The sequence below is a fragment of the Rattus rattus genome, chromosome 17 (assembly GCF_011064425.1).
Source record: "Rattus rattus isolate New Zealand chromosome 17, Rrattus_CSIRO_v1, whole genome shotgun sequence".
NCBI lineage: Eukaryota > Metazoa > Chordata > Mammalia > Rodentia > Muridae > Rattus > Rattus rattus.
Window position 1 is genome coordinate 40,299,627 of NC_046170.1, and position 18,107 is coordinate 40,317,733.

The 18,107-nt window shown below is 51.4% G+C and overlaps 2 protein-coding genes across 2 annotated transcripts; one reads left to right on the plus strand and one right to left on the minus strand.

Annotated features, from left to right (window-relative positions):
* Nucleotides 1-1,718: 1,718 nt before the first annotated feature.
* Emc8 (ER membrane protein complex subunit 8) lies at nt 1,719-11,504 on the minus strand. Its single transcript, XM_032887428.1, has 5 exons — nt 11,102-11,504; nt 4,695-4,771; nt 2,908-2,977; nt 2,406-2,500; nt 1,719-2,156 (listed from the first exon to the last, which is right to left on the minus strand). Exons 1-5 carry the CDS (start codon nt 11,321-11,323, stop codon nt 1,997-1,999), a joined length of 624 nt encoding a protein of 207 aa, XP_032743319.1. The 5' UTR covers nt 11,324-11,504; the 3' UTR covers nt 1,719-1,996.
* A 58-nt stretch (nt 11,505-11,562) lies between these two features.
* LOC116886100 lies at nt 11,563-17,788 on the plus strand. Its single transcript, XM_032887429.1, is given in 7 exon segments — nt 11,563-11,590; nt 11,593-11,622; nt 11,625-11,670; nt 12,752-12,825; nt 16,122-16,289; nt 16,664-16,795; nt 17,554-17,788. Coding segments are annotated over 7 exon segments (615 nt in total). The 3' UTR covers nt 17,691-17,788.
* Nucleotides 17,789-18,107: the final 319 nt, after the last annotated feature.

Genomic DNA, 18,107 nt, shown 5'->3' on the forward strand with positions numbered 1-18,107 from the left:
GGAACTTTTCTTGATTGTATCTGAGGTGGAAAAATCCAGCTTGAGTCTGGCCACACCTGCTGGCAGCCATAAAGAGAGCATCCAAGGAGGAAGCTTTTGTTCACTGCCTGCTCATCCTTGCTCACTGGGAAATCCATCCCTTCAATGCCACTGGAGGCCACACTGATTTTAGCACATACTTAAGACCAGCCGAGACACACAGCCTTGCGGACTGAAGAGGGAAATGTTGGACTATCCAATGGGAGACAGCCATTGTTGAAATAGTTGGACCATAGCCTGTGACTAATAAATGCCATTTTACACAGATTTCCCCCCATTCTGTCAGTTCAGAGAACCCTAACACACTGCTAGTTAGTTTTTGTCAACTGGACATAAACTAGTCACCTAGGAAGAGGGCCTATCTACCGAGAAACTGCTGCCCTTGGAGTGTGGTCCTGAGTTATGTAAGTGAACAGTAAGCAGCTCCTCCAAGGCCCCTGCTTCAGTTCCTGCCTCTAGCCAGCTCCTCCCCTCGATCTGATCTATAAGGTGAAATAAACCATTTCCCCCAAATTAGTTTCGGTGCTTTATCAGAGCACAGTGCTGTAAGATAGGTAAAAAACGTCCACCTGAGGGCAGGTGGTCTCTCCTGCCTGAGGCCCTGGGCTCTGTTCCCAGGAGCGAGGTCCGTTAGGACCACTTGCTAGCCATGCTGTAAAGGGGCAGCTGTCCCTGCACACAAGGCAGGAGTTCAAAGCCAGGCAAGAGTCTTGGATGCGTCAGTGTTTTCAGAACAGGCTCTCAGTCTAAGTTGGCCTCAATTCATCATGAAGAGGTGGACTCAAACCTGCGACTTGTCTTCTGTGCTAGAACGCAGGCCTGGGCTACATGGTCCAGCAGACACAATAGCCCAGCCCTGGCTACCTCCTGACACTTCCCATCTCAAAATAAACAAGGCAATGCTGAGGTTGGGGTGAGGACAAGTGGGCATTGATGCTTCACACCTTCCTTTGTTCAGACACAGGAAGCCAGTTTAGAAGGTTCAGGGGAGTTGGGAGGGTGGTGATCGAGGTACCTAGGATACAAAGGCTGAGGGGGTCACTGCACGTCCGAGGCCAGGCTCTTCCACATAGTGAGCACCATGCCAATCAGGACCAGAAGGGGACAGTCTTACCCGAACAAGACTAGGCACTTCCTCCAAACAACAACAAAAGCCAACCAACGAACAAAACGAGCCAAATGTTGGATACCGGGGAGAAACCACAGAGACCACTCACTAAGGACCCTGGCTTTCCCACTTTGTAAGAGCATGGGGGACACTGTTACTGGCTTCATAAAGCCCAAGGAAAGGCACTGTTCTCCCTGGGGGACATTCACAAAGGACAACACACAATGCACCAAAAAGCCTGCATACTGTTTCCTAAGATGGTCAAAGGGTCCAAGCTAGCAAGGACGCTGCCCGGAACATCTGAGCGTTAAGGCCTCCCCTCTTTATTCTAAACACAAAGCAGTTCTCATTCTGAAGACGGGAGTTCACGGGCTCGGCTTCTCCTGGGATTTCTGCTCTCATCAGTGGCTGGCTTCGCCGTGCAGTGAGGTTTCTCAGGCAACAGTGCTGCCCAACCCCACTGTGAGCCTGTGCAGCCTTGGCCAATCAGATGGCGCTCCGGTCCCTCAAGGTGCCTGGAGCCAAGTACAGACCCACACACTCACCAGAGTAAAGACTGAAATACATCCTCTCAGGATTATAAAAGGCTACAACTGTTTAATGGGAATGACCTGGGACAAGCAGAAAGAGCTTTGATGGGCAGGGTTGGGCAGCACAGGACTAAGAACCCAAAGCCCAGACAGCCCACAGCTCTCTCTCCACAGCCCCGCCCTGAAGGATGCCGGCTGCACCCGTTCCAAGGCACACATCACAGACTTGCAGCTTCCCATGGGCTAACCCACTATGCCTCTACATTTAAAAATACGCTTTCATCTTCTCTGTAGTGGAGTCTCCAGTCGTGGTCCTTGTCTAGCACAGGTGTAGAACTGCTTTGTTGATCTCTGGGTTTGTCCAGTCGCTCCGAATGTCATCCAGGTGATTATCAAAATCTACAAGTGTCTCATAGGAGCGGCTGTCCAGGAGCGAAGCGGAGATCCTCTGAGCCTCTGGCCAATCTTCACAGTAGTCGCTGCAGGACAGACAGGAGAGTCAGCCTCATCCTTACCAAGATCACACGGGCTGCTAGGGACAGAGCAGCTGCTGGGAGACACAGGAACGTGGACCTGTGTGAATGGACAGGTCCCTGCAAACAGGGCTCTGAAGAACCTAAAGGGACATGGCTAAGCACCCATGTGACCAAATGCAAACACTGGAGAAGCGTGGTGCCACGGTGTACCACCCGGACCCCGAGCCCACCCAGGCGGAGGGCTGCACTCACTGATGTGGGTCTCGGCACCGCCACCTGTTCTCGTGTTGCTCATACACGTGGATCGTGGGCGCTGCACAGTCCATTGTGAACTTGGCGTTGTCCACCTGAGAAGGGGGGGTCGTGACAGGCATGAGTACAGTGATGACGAGCAGTGCCTGTCTAGGCTCTGTGGTGCAGGGCGAGTGTGAAGCTCTTCCCACCTTTCCACAAAAGCTGAGGAGAGTGCCCCAACCTGAGCCCTACCCTCCCTCTTAGGCCAAGCTCTCAGACTACGCAGTGCAGCTCCACTTCCCAACCCACAGACTACATGGCCCAGGTATTTACCAGGCCACAGCCAGGGTTTTAGGTTCAGTGAGGATGGAAACAGGCCAGGACTGCTAGAGCTGAGAGCCCTGTCTCAATGTCGTACTGGCAGTGGTGTTCATTCACCCACCACCATGACCAACACTAAGGCTTGGAGCTGGGGCAGCCCCAGGAGGGAAGCTCACACAGCTGGAGGGCGAGAACTCACCATGATGAGTGCAGCATCACTGAAGCCCTCTGCGATCCTGGAGGCCACCTTCTCTGCCACCTGGTTTGGGCTGTAGAGAAGGACCTGTGAGCGCTACAATACTCCAGCTGAGCCAAACAGCCCTGTCAGTTCAGCTCACCACCTGAATCAGTAAGTGGAATGGAGTCAACCACTGGTGAGTGTTGGCTCCAGTGAGATGACTTAGGGTTGTGAATGCCAGACCAGACCCTCGGGCACCTTCTAAAGGGAAACGCTTCCTGGAGTGTGGCCTAGGGCAGCTGCTGACCTGCTGGGCTGTGGACTGTTTTGGAAGTTGAGCCCACACTATCCAAGTGCCTGCTACTCAAGTGGCAACTTGTCACAGGAGGTCCAGGGCCCTAAAAACCGAATCCTCTTTTTAAATCATACCACGTTTTAGGACTCTAAGCCATTTCACATCTCCCTATGCTGTGAGCTTTCAATTTGGTGCCACCCTGTTTGATCAAAATGACATTGGTACCTCACACTGACAAACCTTCTCCAGCCATGCTGCTGGGGAGAGGTCTGCGATTTCTGCAGGCAGAGCCTGCTTCCTCTTACAGGGTCCTCAGAGACTGAAGGGCCCTGCTTGGCTCAGTCGAATTAGTTACCCACCGCCACCTCTACAGCAGCTTTTGTGCAGGTGGACGAGCACTTATCACCCACGCAGAGGAAGAATCAAGGGCCGGAGAGCAAAGAGAACAAGAGGTGGTAGCAGAACCAGGGGACCTGCGCACAGGGCTTTCACAGGTGTGGGCAGTGCCAGAGACGCCCTGACTGACTCAGTGAGACAGCACAGCTCCTGACAAGCCCCCCAGCCCCAGTGGCAGGAGCGAGGCAGTTCTAGCTCACTGTTTCATTTCTAGAAGAGCCTTGGGCTACATCCACACTACAGAAGCACACTGGGGTCTGTTGGCTCCATCTAACCACACAAGAAAACCCCAGTACTTACTGTGGGTACTTTCCAGCTGTCCCCTGGCCTCTAGCTGGCTGCAGCCAAAGGAAGCCTCTGGAGGACAGGGCATGGAAGAGGGACATCAGTACGACTGACCTGGGCCTCCCTTCCCTGACGTGGGACCTATCAGGCTGGCTGCTGGCCATGTCCTGTGGCCAAAGGATGTTGCTCCTCTGGAGGTGGCCTTCTTTATCAGCTCTTCCTCGCTGGCCCTGGAGGGCTAAGGGATGGAGGCTGCTGTCACTGGCTTGGTCCCTCTGCAGCTCCTGAGTTCCAGCCATGGCCCACCCCTTTAGGAACAGCCCACCTATTAGCTCCTAAGCCACCCTGACAGAAGGTTTCCTTGGCTACGGTCATGGCCCCAGACTGAAGCAGGTATAAAAGTTTGCTTAAGAGACAGCAGAGGTGGGGTATCATGGTGCAGGAACCTAGAGCCAATTCAGGTACCACAGACCACACTTTCAACATAGGCCCCATCCTAAGAGTTCCAAACCCCAGGCCACTTTAACTCACTCGAGAGTTACTTGGCCCTCCACAGCCTGTAGTCTGGAAGTGGGAGGCAGCAGGCTGGTGGACACAGGCAGACCTGGTGGCTGCTCCTCCTCTTTTTGAGCTCCCTCCCTGCACAACAGAGGAGCCATGAACAAAACCCTGACTACTCATGTGGCCAGTCACCTGCACACCTGAGAAAGCAGGGGCGTGGGAGGTAGCGACTTGCACAGGCTTTGTCAACTGAAGGCTATAGAGGGTCAAGATCACCTCAGCGATGGCTCTGCGGCTTCTAACTCTCCACCCACAGCGTGCAAACCCATACCTGGCATCCTTCACACGCTCATTAGCTTGGTAATAGCCGGCGATCACATAGCTGTTGTCTTTGCACCACGAGTCAATCTGAGAGGAAGAGAAATGGAAGAAGGACCGCACTCAGCACTAGGTCTGCAACAGCGCCCTCCACCTATTTATCCACCAGTCCTTCCTCTGACTACAGTGAAGTGAGAACTCAGGAGTTCAGGGACATGCAAGAGGCAGAGTCCTCTCAGACAGGCTGCCTGGGCACAGCAGCTGACACCACACAGCAGCAGCACTGTGTGGAAGGATCTGAGGGAAGCATCCTGATACCTTCCTTATTATTTAATGCAACTGCGTGCTGGAGATTGAGAAATATGGATCACTTAAAACTGGTTCCAACCTTTGTAGACGATGACACTGTTGTCTCAAATACCCTTGAGCACAATTACACTATCTTAGAACTTAGATACACAGGAAGTTAGAAATGTCCTATTTAGAACTAATGTTCACAGAGGCTCTGAGTATGCATAGGTACAGGACCTCTATCTTGTCTGAAGTCTGATACGGGATTTAACACTCTTAGCAACTTGCTTGTGATGCCTGCCAGGGTCAGAGTACTATAAACAGGCACCTGGGCTGGGTGCAATGGCACCCATGTCTTTGCAGTGCAGCATGCTTGGGGTCCTGTGGGGGAAACAGGAGCAGCGGCCGACTTTCAGAACTGCACTGCTCTGTGGCTCCAGTCTAGCCTTCTGCAGATTTAATGCTTACCTGTGACAGACATACACAAAAATAAATCTCAAAGTCAAATTCCCAAACCCCAACAATGCAAGTTGGACATGGTAGCATTTATTTGTGGTTTTAGTATTTGGGAACGTATGCAGAAAGTTCTTAAGTTTGTGGCCAGAAGTCCATTGACACCAGTGTGGGTGCCTGGACTATACAAGACTACTGTCCTTTCTTTGGAGACAGGGTTTTTCTGTGTAGCCCTGGCTGCCCTGGAACTCAACTCTGTAGACAAGCTGACCTTGAAGTCTGAGCTCTCTGCCTGCCTTTGGCTCCTGGCATTAAGGTGAGTGCTGGCACCACTGCCAGGTCCAAGAAAATAAGTCTTAAAAAAACAAAAACATAAAAATGCCTGTGTTTAAAGCTGTTCTCCCCCGATGCTGGTTCAGATCCCAACCTCCTTCATGACTAAAAACAGACGTTAAGACAGGTCTTAGGGTCCCTGGCTCATGTGGACTAGAATACTTCCAAATTCTTGAGAACTCATGAGTTACCATATTGGGACAAAACCAGGACTCACTGAACCAGCTAAAAATGCTGGTCATCTACCCAAAAGATTAGAGTTACATCCCCAGATATTTATAATGGCTTCATCGCACAAATCCCTGCAAAGCTAGTCACATGTCGACATCTCCTCTTAAGGGGACAGGTGCCAGAAATGACCCTACCTACAAGTTTCTCTCCCTTCCCCAAACTTAACGCTATAAAACATCAGAGGGCCTTACTCTTAATTTTGGGTTTAGCCTCTTCTCAAAGCCGACCATGTCTTTACTGCAGGTGACCACACCTCTGGCCACTTCCCTTTTCTCAGGGCCTGCCTATTTTCCATTTACTGTTCTTGACACAAGGCCCTCAAACACACTGGAAAGCAGTGTATCTCACAGGTGAGCAGTCTGCAATGGGGCTGGGGCTGGTTCCTGAGTTCTGGGCACCCCCTTTGTAGCCTGTCTTCCTGGGCCTGCACTACACCCTCCCAACCAACTTCTGTCTCCGCACCTTACCCACCAACTTGTTTAATGAGCCCCATGCTTACTCTGGTCCTACACAGAGAATCAAGGACACCCTGTCTGCTTGTGAATATCTTTTGAAGTCTGTTCAGCTGATCACAGCTATGCTGTATTTACTATTGGGGCACAACCCATATTTTATACCCCAACAACACAGCATCAGCCTTCAGTGAACAGTCTAATTTGGCTCTTCAGCCAAATGGTCCAGGACTCACATGTGCCTCAAACATACACAATGCCACCTTGAACTTGTTCTCTGAGCACAGCCATGAGGCTGACTCCTATGAGGAATGCAACACACGCTTCCTTCTGCTGAGGACGAATTCCTATGTGGAAATCCCAGGCACCCAACCAAATTCCGGCAGAGGACATAATGCTGTGACCTGGAACTTTCAGAACTCTGGGGAGGGAGGCATAAAGTAAACCAGGCCATAAAAGCCCCGGCTTGGCTCTAGGAATTGCAGAGAATTTTCACTGTGTCTATGTCTCCCACTCAACTCATGAATGCTCAGAGGCAGGGAAATGTTTTAACAATAGGGGAAGAGGGCTGGAGAGATGGCTGAGGTTAAGAGTACTGGCTATTTTCATAGAGCACCCACATGGTGGCTCACGACTATATGTAAGTCTAGGGATTTGACATTCTGCCTTCCACAGGCAACACGCATGCATGCACACACGCGTGAACACACACGCACACGCATGAAATGCATTTTTAAAGGTTTTGTTATGTGTATGCCTGTGTGTAGGAATACAGGTCCCTGTGGAGGCCAAAGGTGTGAGATTCCCTGGAACTGGAGTCATCCTGTTGAGTCATCTGACAACAGGTGCTGGGACTTGAACGTGGTCTACTGGAGAGTTGTAAGTGCTCTTAACCATGGAGCGATCTCTCCAGCCCCAACAAACTGACCACGCTTAGGTGGCCTCTGAAGAGTGAGGTGTTAGGATGGAAACAGACTGTTGGACAGGCATACAAAGGCCTCAGAGCCCTGAGGGAAGTCCAATAGCACATGAAAAGCTGGGTGGTCTGGAGTGGTGGCACAATCACATAACCTGTCCCCTCCCAGGTGAGCCACGATAAAGCACGACCCGAAGCTGACCTCTAATGTCCACCTTCTCAGCATGGCTATGTGAAAACCCATGCTTCTACCACTGTGCAGGACCACAGGGAGATAAGTGAATCTCAGATAGATACCATAGTCTCCTCAGACACATCTTTGCCTTCACAGGGGACGAAGGCTCTTAGCTGGGTGTGAACCTGCCTCTCTGCTCAATGTCCTCTATGCTGTTCTGGGCCAGTCACACTGGAGAGTTGTCCAGGGGCCAGGGCCAACCCTTCGGTTCCTGTTAGGACTGCACACGGCCCCTCTCGGCAGCCTGCTAACCCTGTACCTACGCACTATTATCTATCTCAGGAGACTCCATAATTACCAAAGACCAGGCAAGGCTAAGAGCCATACCACTCCCAACCGCGCATCGCCATAAGTGGAGGGTCACCTGGTCAAACCTCCTGTTTGCAGCAAGAAGCAGGCTTTGGCTTCAGGGTTTCACTGAGCTACTTCTAAGGCCAGCCCTGACTTTTCCTTGGAAGAGAAGCTGGGGGAGGGGGCCAAATGCTGAGGGACAGAACCCAGGGCAGATGGGTCATCTGAGCAGAATGCAGAGCTGCCCGCAGCAGCAGAAACCAAGGCAGGGGAAAGACAAACGGGCTTAGAGAAACAGGGTTACGCTAATTTCCCTACCGGCCTTTTTATGGGTTTTTGCTATTAGGAGTAATTCCTTCACTGCCTACGTCAAAGGGCTTGAGGATAAATAATAGGCATAAGTACTTAAACAGATGAAAAGCACCGGAAATGCAAGGATTTTTGTCTAATGGAAAATGAGAACAGAAATCCCTTCAAAGGAGTCTCATGCCGCCCTTTGGCAGAGTTAAGAAGTAGCTGGCTTGTTTTTACCACATCCAACAATCATTCCAGTGTGAGCTCCTCGGTAGTGGGAGCCACCAGGATCGGGCCTCACTGAAGGAACTGCATGGGTTCTGCCTGCATTTGCACAGCTGCAGGCTCCAAACCCAGAGATCTCTCCTGGCCTTCAGCGTGCAAGGTTGCAAAGTAAACAGTACAAACTGAAGAGACCCAGGTGCCACAGGGCTGGTTAGACAGACAGCCCAGGGGGAGTGGTGTAAGATATTCAAGGAAGAGGGTGTGTGCAGGAGGGAACAGTACTAGGAAGTCTGGGTATTGGGGAAGGGATAGAAGGTAAGGAAATATGAGCAGAGAGACAGGGAGCATTGGGTGTACTGCTCTAAGGGACTTTGCTGCTCCCATGGGGATGGGGTCACATCCTGGAGACAGATAAGCCACCAGTTCAGAGAGGTACTGTCAGACCCTAGTCCTTCAAGGGGAGCCTGCAGCCTGCCCACTGCAGAGGGCGGTTCACCTGAGACTAGATGCTGACAGGCATAAAGGGATACTCAACAAGAGTCTGAGAGAGACAGTCCACAGGCACTGGAATTCATCACAATGGAGCCCAGGCCAGGCCTGAGAACTATCACATTATGTGCCGGGAACTCAAGTGTTTCCACACTGTTAAAGGGACACAGTGGAGGACAGCATCGGAAGAGAGTGATCACAGCATTTGGTGCAGAGTCCCAGACAGTTGACAGTCAGACTGCCTCAAATGTGAAGGTTCCAAGGCAGGTCACATGGCCTGGGGTGCTGGGCTGGCTGGATACTTGAATGCCCCAACCACCCTAGCTTTGCTGAGCCAGAAATGTTAAGGAAGGGTGTTATATGTAGTGCTGACTGTCTTGGGACTAGCTCTGTAGATCAGGTTGGCCTTGAACTTTTAAGAACTTAAAGGCCACTTTGCTTGGCTCTTGTTTTACTTTTAATTTCGGATCTACAAGTGGGTGTGGGCACGTGAGTGCAGTGCCCACAGAAGCCCCAACAGGGAGTCTGGAGACAGAGTTACTGGCTGTCATAGGTGCTGACCTAGTTAGGACTGTTCTACAAGAGCAACCACTGAACCATCTCTCTAGCCTCTTTTAGCTGGTGCTTGCGCTCTTCTGTATAGAGCTTGTCGGAATGCTACAAACGAAAGTCTAACTGAGCCCTAGGCTTGACCCACCATAGTCATGCTCAGGGGAGAACCTGAGAATCCTGTCCTACTATTGAAGGCAGGGTACGGTCGGGTGGAAAGCTCCAGATGCAGCCACCTGTAACTTCCTAACAAGCAATTAAGACAGTTCCCAGAGGGCTGGAGAGATGGCTCAGAGGTTAAGAGCACTGACTGCTCTTTCCAAGGTCCTGAGTTCAATTCCCAGCAACCACATGGTGGCTCACAATCATCTGTAATGGGATCCAATGCCCTCTTCTGATGTGTCTGAGGACAGCTACCGTGTACTCATAAAAATAAATAAATCTTAAAAAAAAAGAAAAAAAAAAAAAAGACAGTGGCCAGAAACAAGCACTGGAATCCTCAGATACTTCAGGCACTAAAAGCACACTTCTTCAGGAACTAAGTATCACCCCAAATCTTCCTCCACCTTAGAAAGAATCTTTAAACAGTAAACAAGACAATTTGCCTGAAGGCACTTGTAGTCCTGCTGGAAATTTCCTTAGGTGTTTTAATGTAAATTAGTGGAAGAGCAGGGTGTGGTGGTGGTGCACAGCTTTAGTCCAGGCCCTCAGGAGATGGAGGCGGGCTGAATTGTGTGAGGATTCTACAGAGTCCCAGACCAGCCAAGCCCACTAAAGTGAAACCTTGACTCCCAAAAATCAAAAGAAGAAATAAGATGTCAAGGAATGCTAGTTATGTCTGCAATCCCAGTTCCCAAGAACCTAGAGCAGGAAGTTTTGGTGGTCAGGGGCTAGTGTGAGGCTACATTCAAAGCAAGTCTCAGATTCAATGCAGCCATTTGGGGGAGGGGGGAGACAATATTAGCATTTCCTCCGTGCCAGATCAGGTTTTACATCCAGAGCTCATTCTGAGATGTAAATGGAGCTGTATTGAGAGTGGGTTGTTTTACATCCGGAAGCTTTTAATTCTAATACTGGCAGCAGGACAGATTTGTATCTCTGGTGCCTCAGGACAGCACCTGAGAGAGCTCCCAAGATGTAGCGCCTGGCCATAGCAGTCTAGGGCAAACCCCACAAAGTTATAAATCTGGGTCTTGCAACTGTCTCTTGAGCAGAGGAAGCAAGATTGATTACAAAAGCAGAAATAGCAGTCGGTATTATGACTTAGAATCTTGCTAAAACAGCAAGTTTTACAATAGTCTTCAGCTTCGGGGGGGGGAGGCAAGCAGGCCGACAAAATACAGCCTGTAAAACTAGAGGTTCACATGCTATAGGCATCTTCCCCACTCTGTGGTCTCACAAGCACATTAAGCTTAAACTTTAATCGTTAGCCATCCCAGATCTCACTATGTAGACCAGGCTGGCCTCGAACTCAGGATCCCCTTGCCTCCCTGTCCCGAGCGCTGCCTTTAAGAATGTACACCACACTCGGTTTCTTGGTAATTTTACGAAACTTCAAGAGCTCGCTCGTTAGGCTGCGTACCCGGGAGCAGGCGCTCCTCCTCCCTCGAAGGGCGCCTGACTTCGCCCAGCCCAGAACCCCGCCGTGGCCCCGAGCTTACTAGGGTGAGCGCCACCTCCAGCATGGGCGTCAGAGCCAGCGTGCCGTGGAAGAGCGGGATGCAGTCCACGAAGAGAGTGTGGTTGCCCGCGCCGGGAGGATGCTCCTTGCGCGGCCTCTGCCTCTCTGCCACCAGAAGCCCGTTGACGGCGCAGTGCGGGTACTTGGCGCCGTGTAGCACCATCTTGCAGTAGGCCTGGGTGGTCAGCTTCACGCCAGGCATGCTGAGCCTAGCTGGTCGCGTCGCGACCAACGCACCACAGTACGAAACACGACCCCACTGCACGCTAAGATGAGCTCCCACCACCAGCTGCAGCCTCCCGCCTCAGTCCGCCCGCCGGAAAGCGTAGTCGCTAGCTAGCGTCTGCCAGAAAGCAGCGCGGCCTGCTCGGCCTTTCGCGACAGTTGCCGCACCGCGATCTGAAGCTGAAGGGCGTGGGCGGGGCTTCTTCGATTCCCGCGATGCTTCGCGGCACCATCTTGCTCTTCCGGTGCGGGACCCGCTCTTCCGGTCGCGAGCACCCGGGGTGTAGAGGGCGGTCGCGGCGGTCGCCTGGGCAGCAGTGGCAGGTGACGGCCTTTGACAGCGGGTGAGGGCGGCGCGGCCATGGGCCGAGATCCTGGAGCGCCGGGGCGGGAGCGGTGCCTCCGAGGCGCCCCCGGACTCGGGACTTGAGCAGTTCCGTGACCTTGGGGCGCCCGCTTCCCGGGCGGGTCTGTTGTCTTGGTCCCCATTTGCCGTTCGGTTCCGGCCTGCCCAGCATCGGGCGTTCCCGCTCCGCCAGGCCCGAGGGACAGCGAGCTGAGCCCTGACGTCACGCCACGGTTTCTGCCACCCCGGGCGTTGTTTTTGCGGTCTCGGGCGTTCGCTCTCGGGGAGCGAAATCAAGAGGGGTTGTGTTAAAGTGAGGCGTGGAGCTCGGGTCGCTGGGGCGGGTAACAGGGTCATCCAGGTCGCCTGCGGGCCGCAGGGACGGGAAGCGCGCCAGGGCTAGGGCTTGGGCGGCCTCCTCCGCTTGTCCTTCGCAGTCTCTGCGCAAGTCGATTTTTAAAATAAAACCAAGTCCGCAGGCGGTGCTCCCACCGCCACAGAGAGGAACAGCTCGTGGTGGCACCGTGCTATACCGAGTTCTAGCAGTTTCAGTCATTCTGGCCTTCTAGTTAATCTTTAAAAAGCTGCGTTTTCTAGTAAGTGGCCAAAGCCATGTATGTATATCACAGCCCTTGGTTTGATATCAGGAAGCTCTGTAAATGTGTACTGAGTAGAAGAACCTTATCCTGTGCTACTTCATGCCTTCTCCTCAGTAATAAAAACTGGATTCTGGGTGCACGCCTCTGGCCTGTAATGCCAGCTCTTATGAGGTAGAGGAAGATATGGTAAGGTCAGCCTGTGCCTTAAAAAGCTGATGAGGGGTTGGGGATTTAGCTCAGTGGTAGAGTGCTCGCCTAGCAAGCGCAAGGCCCTGAGTTCAGTCCTCAGCTCCAAAAAAAGAAAAAAAAAAAAAAAGCTGATGAAATCATACCAAAAAAAAATTTTTTAACGTTGGGGGAATAAGTTGCATTTACTTCCTCAATATTCTGTGGCAAAAAGACTTGTGCTAAAAGGTGTTTTCTCTCATTGTTAGGGATATACGTTTTTTTTATCTTTCAGAATGTTGGCTACCAGGGCACTTAGCCTGATTGGCAAGAGAGCCATTTCTACTTCGGTGTGCCTTCGGGCACATGGTAAGTGGGGCTTTTACTTCCTTTCCTTTTCTGTTTTCCTTCTTTGGTTTCTCATGACAGGGTTTCTCTGGGTGGCCCTAGCTGCCTTGGAGCTCAGAGACTTAACCTGCCTCTGCCTCTGCCCCTGCCCCTGCCTCCCGAGTTCCCTGGGATTAAAGATGTGCACCACCAGGCCTGGCTAAGGACTATTACTTTCAAATAGGCCAACTTAATGTCATTTTGCCCCTAAGTCTAAGATCCTGTGCTAGGATTTTAACAAAGATGTCTGGTAGCTTGACCTTGCGGGGATTTTAGGGAGAGACGAGAATTTGAACAGGGCAGTTGTCTGCTTGAAGGAGCATAGATAAATCTGTTCGCCAGGATCTTGGCTTGCTTTAGTTTCCTCTCACAGTTTGTTTTCTAGTTCTCTCTTCCGTCCCTCCTTCTGCCCTTCCTTCCAGTCTCACTGTGTAGCTCTGACTGGCTTTGAACTCTCAGGGTTCCTGACTCTGCTTCCTGAATGCTGTGGTTAAAGGTACAGTACCACACCGGTAAAGTTCTGTCCCTTCTGTCTGTCTCCATATCTTACTCTAATCTTTTCCACCCACAAAACTCTGAACCTCTTAAGCCCCCCTTCTGTTGCCATCCCAGAAGCAGTGGAAACAAAGGCTGTTGGGTGGGCTTGAGTCGGAGCTGTGCGGATTGCATTGCAATCATGGCTAGCTCCTGCTGTTGTAAGGATTGGCCTTCAGCTGATATATACAGACAGACACGCAAGGTTTGGTTCTGAGCCTGGCATGTCACCATGTTATCTTGGCACTTGTGAAGCATGTTCTTCATACCAGTGTTAGGCACTGAGACTTAGATAACGTGTGAGGTGGACCTTCCACAGAGCTTGCAGTATGGAGTGGGCTGGCCACGGGAAGGTAGCGTTAGCCCTAGAGGTGGACTGTGTAGCCTGGCTGGCACTCGGGAAGGCTTCTAGGAGAAGGGTTCTGCTGCTGAAGGGCTAGCAGTGTGAGGCATGAGGCTTGGGTTGTAGATGAGATGTTTGGAGAACAAGGTTTGTCCAACTAGAGGGCCAGACACCAGCATGTATTGAGAATGCAACAGCAGCCCTCCATGTTGGTGTTAGTGCAGCCATCCTGCAGTAGTTCTAATGCTGTGTCCTGTTGTTCTCCCCCGGGGGCACCATAGGTGCAGGCTGAGACATTAAGTGTTATTGAAGGGTTTGGGTAAGGAAAATCCCTCTTTTATTAACCAACATGAAAGACAGGCTCCATCTCCAAGCACGGGAAGCTGTGACAAGACCAATTTTCAGTTTGGCTTGGCTGTCATTTTATTAATCTGGCCAGTGGACAAGGAGCTTCAATCTCCTTGGACATCTGTGCTTACAGTATTAGGGCGCTTTGGGACTCCACTGGGGCACTGCTGTCAGTTGAGGTATTTGTGGTGTGAGGTGACTGAGGAGGGGTCTGAGCCCTAACGTCTGACAAGCCAGGCAGCGCTCACCTTGGGTGAGAACAGAAGTGATCTTTTGAGTACAGGGAGCCTTTGCCTTTCTTTGCCCTTCTATTATTTTGTAAATTTCCTCCAAAGATTCAGGTTTACTAAGGCATGCAGGGCTACTGCGAACCCCGGATGTGTAAAGCCTGGCATGTGCCTGGGTAGGTAGGGAACCCAGGTCTACTTGGAAGTAAGGCTGTGAGCTCTCCTCACCCACAACCTTTAGGGCTGAGGAGCAAGGATGGCTGCTTGGGACTTATCTTCAGTCTCACTCAGCATGGTCCCCAGGGGTCAGTGTCTTCCATGTTTCCCATGCTCTGGGGTATGTATGTGTGATGCCAGTCCCTGCCTAGTGAGGTCACTCACTCAAGTGAGGTCATCTTCTTGCCACACTTGGGCACGGTGGGTCCTGGTCCTGCACAGGTGGCTGCGGCTGACTGTGGGCTCTGCGCCTCTGTCCTTTTAAAAGAGGAGTGTTTGGCCTTTGCCTTCCTCATCCCAGGGACAAGCACAAAGCTCTGAAGTGTAGAATACAGTGTTTTATGGCTGCTGTGCTCTGAGACCATGAGAGTTTATGGCAGTCTGATAGCCAAGCTGTAAGTCACACAATACATTGGCTCACTGAAGTCACTTCTTGTTATTTTTAGTATACTCACTGGTATGTGCCGTTATCATCATAGTTGATTGATTCTGGAACATTCTCACCCTAATTTACATCTTTGAATAGCTTGCAATCCAAGTTTTTTAAACCTAGAGGAAAGGATTGAGGGTGTGTGTGTTCAACTTGGTAAGAAGGTTCAGTAGCTGCCATTCTTTTTCTGATCATTGTCTCCTAGTTTTTGTTGTTGTTGTTGTTTGTTTTGTTTTCTCAAGATTTATTTATTTTATGTATGTGAATACACTGTCTCACCACTCTCACTGACACACCAGAAGAGGGCATCAGATCCCATTACAGATGGTTGTGAGCCACCATGTGGTTGCCGGGATTTGAACTCAGGACCTCTGGAAGGGCAGTCAGTGCTCTTAACTGCTGAGCCATCTCTCCAGCCCTGTCTCCTAGTTTTAAGACAATGTCTGTGATTGATCAGTCAGGTCTCGAGCTTGAGATCCTCCTGCCTCAGCCTGCCAAGTGCCTGGATTTGGTGTATGCTATCCCGTCCAGCTTTATGGGATGCTAAGAGTTAAAGTGGGAGCGTGATTCTGGCTGTTTTGGTTCTGATTCTGTTGAGATGAGTTTGAACAGAAGAATGGAGACTCTGGTCCTTCGTGTACCAAAAGAAACACATGGAAGGACCACAGCACTGCTTAAGGCTTAGTCTATTGTGTACCAGCATGACCTGGACATTCAGACATGGGCCTGAACTTATGGGGCAAAGCAAAGCTTTGTCCTACAGACAGCTGGGGCAAGTTAGAGACTTTAGCAACAGGAAATCCTGGGGGAACAGTGGCCTGATCGATGTCCTGCTGAGTCCTAAGTGATGCGCATACGCATGCTCAGTGCCATGGTGCTGAGGAGCAGCCGGACCTCCCTCAGGCTGGCTCTTCCGCTGCTTACTTTGGGCCGATGTGACTGGTTTTGAGTGGGAAACATCCAAAGGAAAGCAGAACTGATCAGCCATGGGTCTGCTTATTCTGCAACAGCCACTTTCATTCAGTCTAGTTGCTTGTCCAACAAGTAACCCTCAACCCTGGTCCTGCCTCTGGTGACTAAATCCTAGGGTGTGGTTAGGTAGGGGCTCTCCTTTAACCTGTGATCACCCTTCTGCCTAGACTCCCATCCACGAGTTTTCAGGTTTATCCATGTGTTTTAGGGAGTGTTGTGAAGAGTGAAGACTATGCTCTCCCGTCTTATGTTGATCGGCGTGACTACCCCTTGCCTGATGTGGCCCACGTCAAGCTGCTGTCTGCCAGCCAGAAGGCCCTGAAGGAGAAGGAAAAGGCCGACTGGAGCAGCCTTTCCAGGGATGAGAAAGTCCAATGTGGGTATCAGAGGGTGTGCACGAAAATTCAGTAGTGTGTGGAGCTGACTAGGTCAGGTCTCCGGCTGGGCCTCTGGGTATCTCTGCTCCACACTGCTGCCTTAGCCCTTAGTGAGGAGCAGGCGTGGAGATTACAGCTTTTCTGTACGCACGATGGGGGTCGTGTGCTGTGAAAGCCATGTGAAGAGTCATGTGACCTCACATTCAGAGGTCTTTGCTCACACTCAGCTCTGCGTTTTCTCCCTCTGTGTATGCTGGTGTGTGAGCGCAGATCTGTGCCCAGTTGTGTGTTCTGGCCTAACCCATGCTGTTCCTGGGATGGGTTCTTCAGGGAGGGGACTGAGTCCTCTTTACCCTGCATTTGTCCCGTTCAGTGTACCGCATCCAGTTTAACGAGAGCTTCGCTGAGATGAACAAGGGCACCAATGAGTGGAAGACAGTGGTGGGCCTGGCCATGTTCTTCATCGGCTTCACTGCGCTTGTGCTGATGTGGGAGAAGAGCTACGGTAAGTGGGGAGGGCGAGGCGAGGTGAGGCCTGGGACAGCTGTGGCTCTTGGTACTATTGGGGTCTCACGTGGCCTCCAGAGACATTGTAATCACAGGGACATTTCAGAGCTAGAGGAAGCCTTTTGCACGGCCAGCTGTCCTTGTGGCAGAGTGAGACAGGTTTGCTTTGTGTAGCATACCAAGTTCTGTAGCCCTGGATCTGCTTAGCTCAGTCCCATGTCTACAGCGGACTGCATAGTGTGAGCTAGGAGACCCATTTGCTGCATGGCTGGCTGCATGGCTGGCTGCATGGCTGGCTGCATGGCTGGCTGCATGGCTGGCTGACTGGTCCCGAGCATCTGGAGTCTGGGGTGTTAAGGCTTTTTTTTCCATACTGTTTGGACACTGTTGAGCTTGCCTGCTCTCTGACATGCATCCTCTTTGGGTCAGGCTGTGTTGTTTGCATTCAGAGCAGGCCCTCCTTGTGAGTGTGGCTGCAGATTCCTAACATGCCAGCCTTCTGAGTGGCTCCCCCTAGCTGTGTGGTAGGCCGCCCTGCAGACTCTGCCACTGATGGCTTAATACTTAGGACTCCCTGCGGACCTTTCACAAGTGAGGAAGGGTCTGAGATAGGAGTTACTAGAGCCCTGGATTAAAGCTTGTGAGAGAGAGGGGTTGAGTGACTTTGCTTAAGTCTGGGGGCAACCTGAGCCATGGATGCTTGGGCTGCGTCATCCCAGCAGGCAGCCTTCCTCACAGAGTTGTTCTCTACCACAGTGTATGGCCCCATCCCTCATACCTTTGATCGTGACTGGGTGGCCATGCAGACCAAGCGGATGCTGGACATGAAGGTCAACCCCATTCAGGGCTTCTCCGCCAAGTGGGACTACAACAAGAATGAATGGAAGAAGTGAGAGCCTGCTGCTGTGGGCTCCTCCCTCCCTCCCTCCCTCAGCATGCTGGAAGCTGCTGTGTCCAATGGTCCATGTTAATAAATGACCAGTTTACGTGGTGCCTGTGTGGTTCATTCTTTGGCAGTCATTAAGTGAAGGTGCCTGTCTGCTGAGATGCTAGGTCTCTCATAGTGGAAGTGATGAGGTTTTAAGGTTTTCTAGTTGTAGTATTACTGTGTATGATGTGTGTCAGGAAGCATGTATGGAGAACAGAACAGCTTGGGAGTGGGTGTTCAACCTTCATTTTGATGTGGTTTTGGGAGTCAAGTTCAGGTCACCAGGCCGGGTGACACGCGTTTCTACCCACTGATGGGTAAATATATTTTGAGTAGGAGACTTGCATTTTAACTTGTTAGAAAGTTTATAAAAACCGAACCT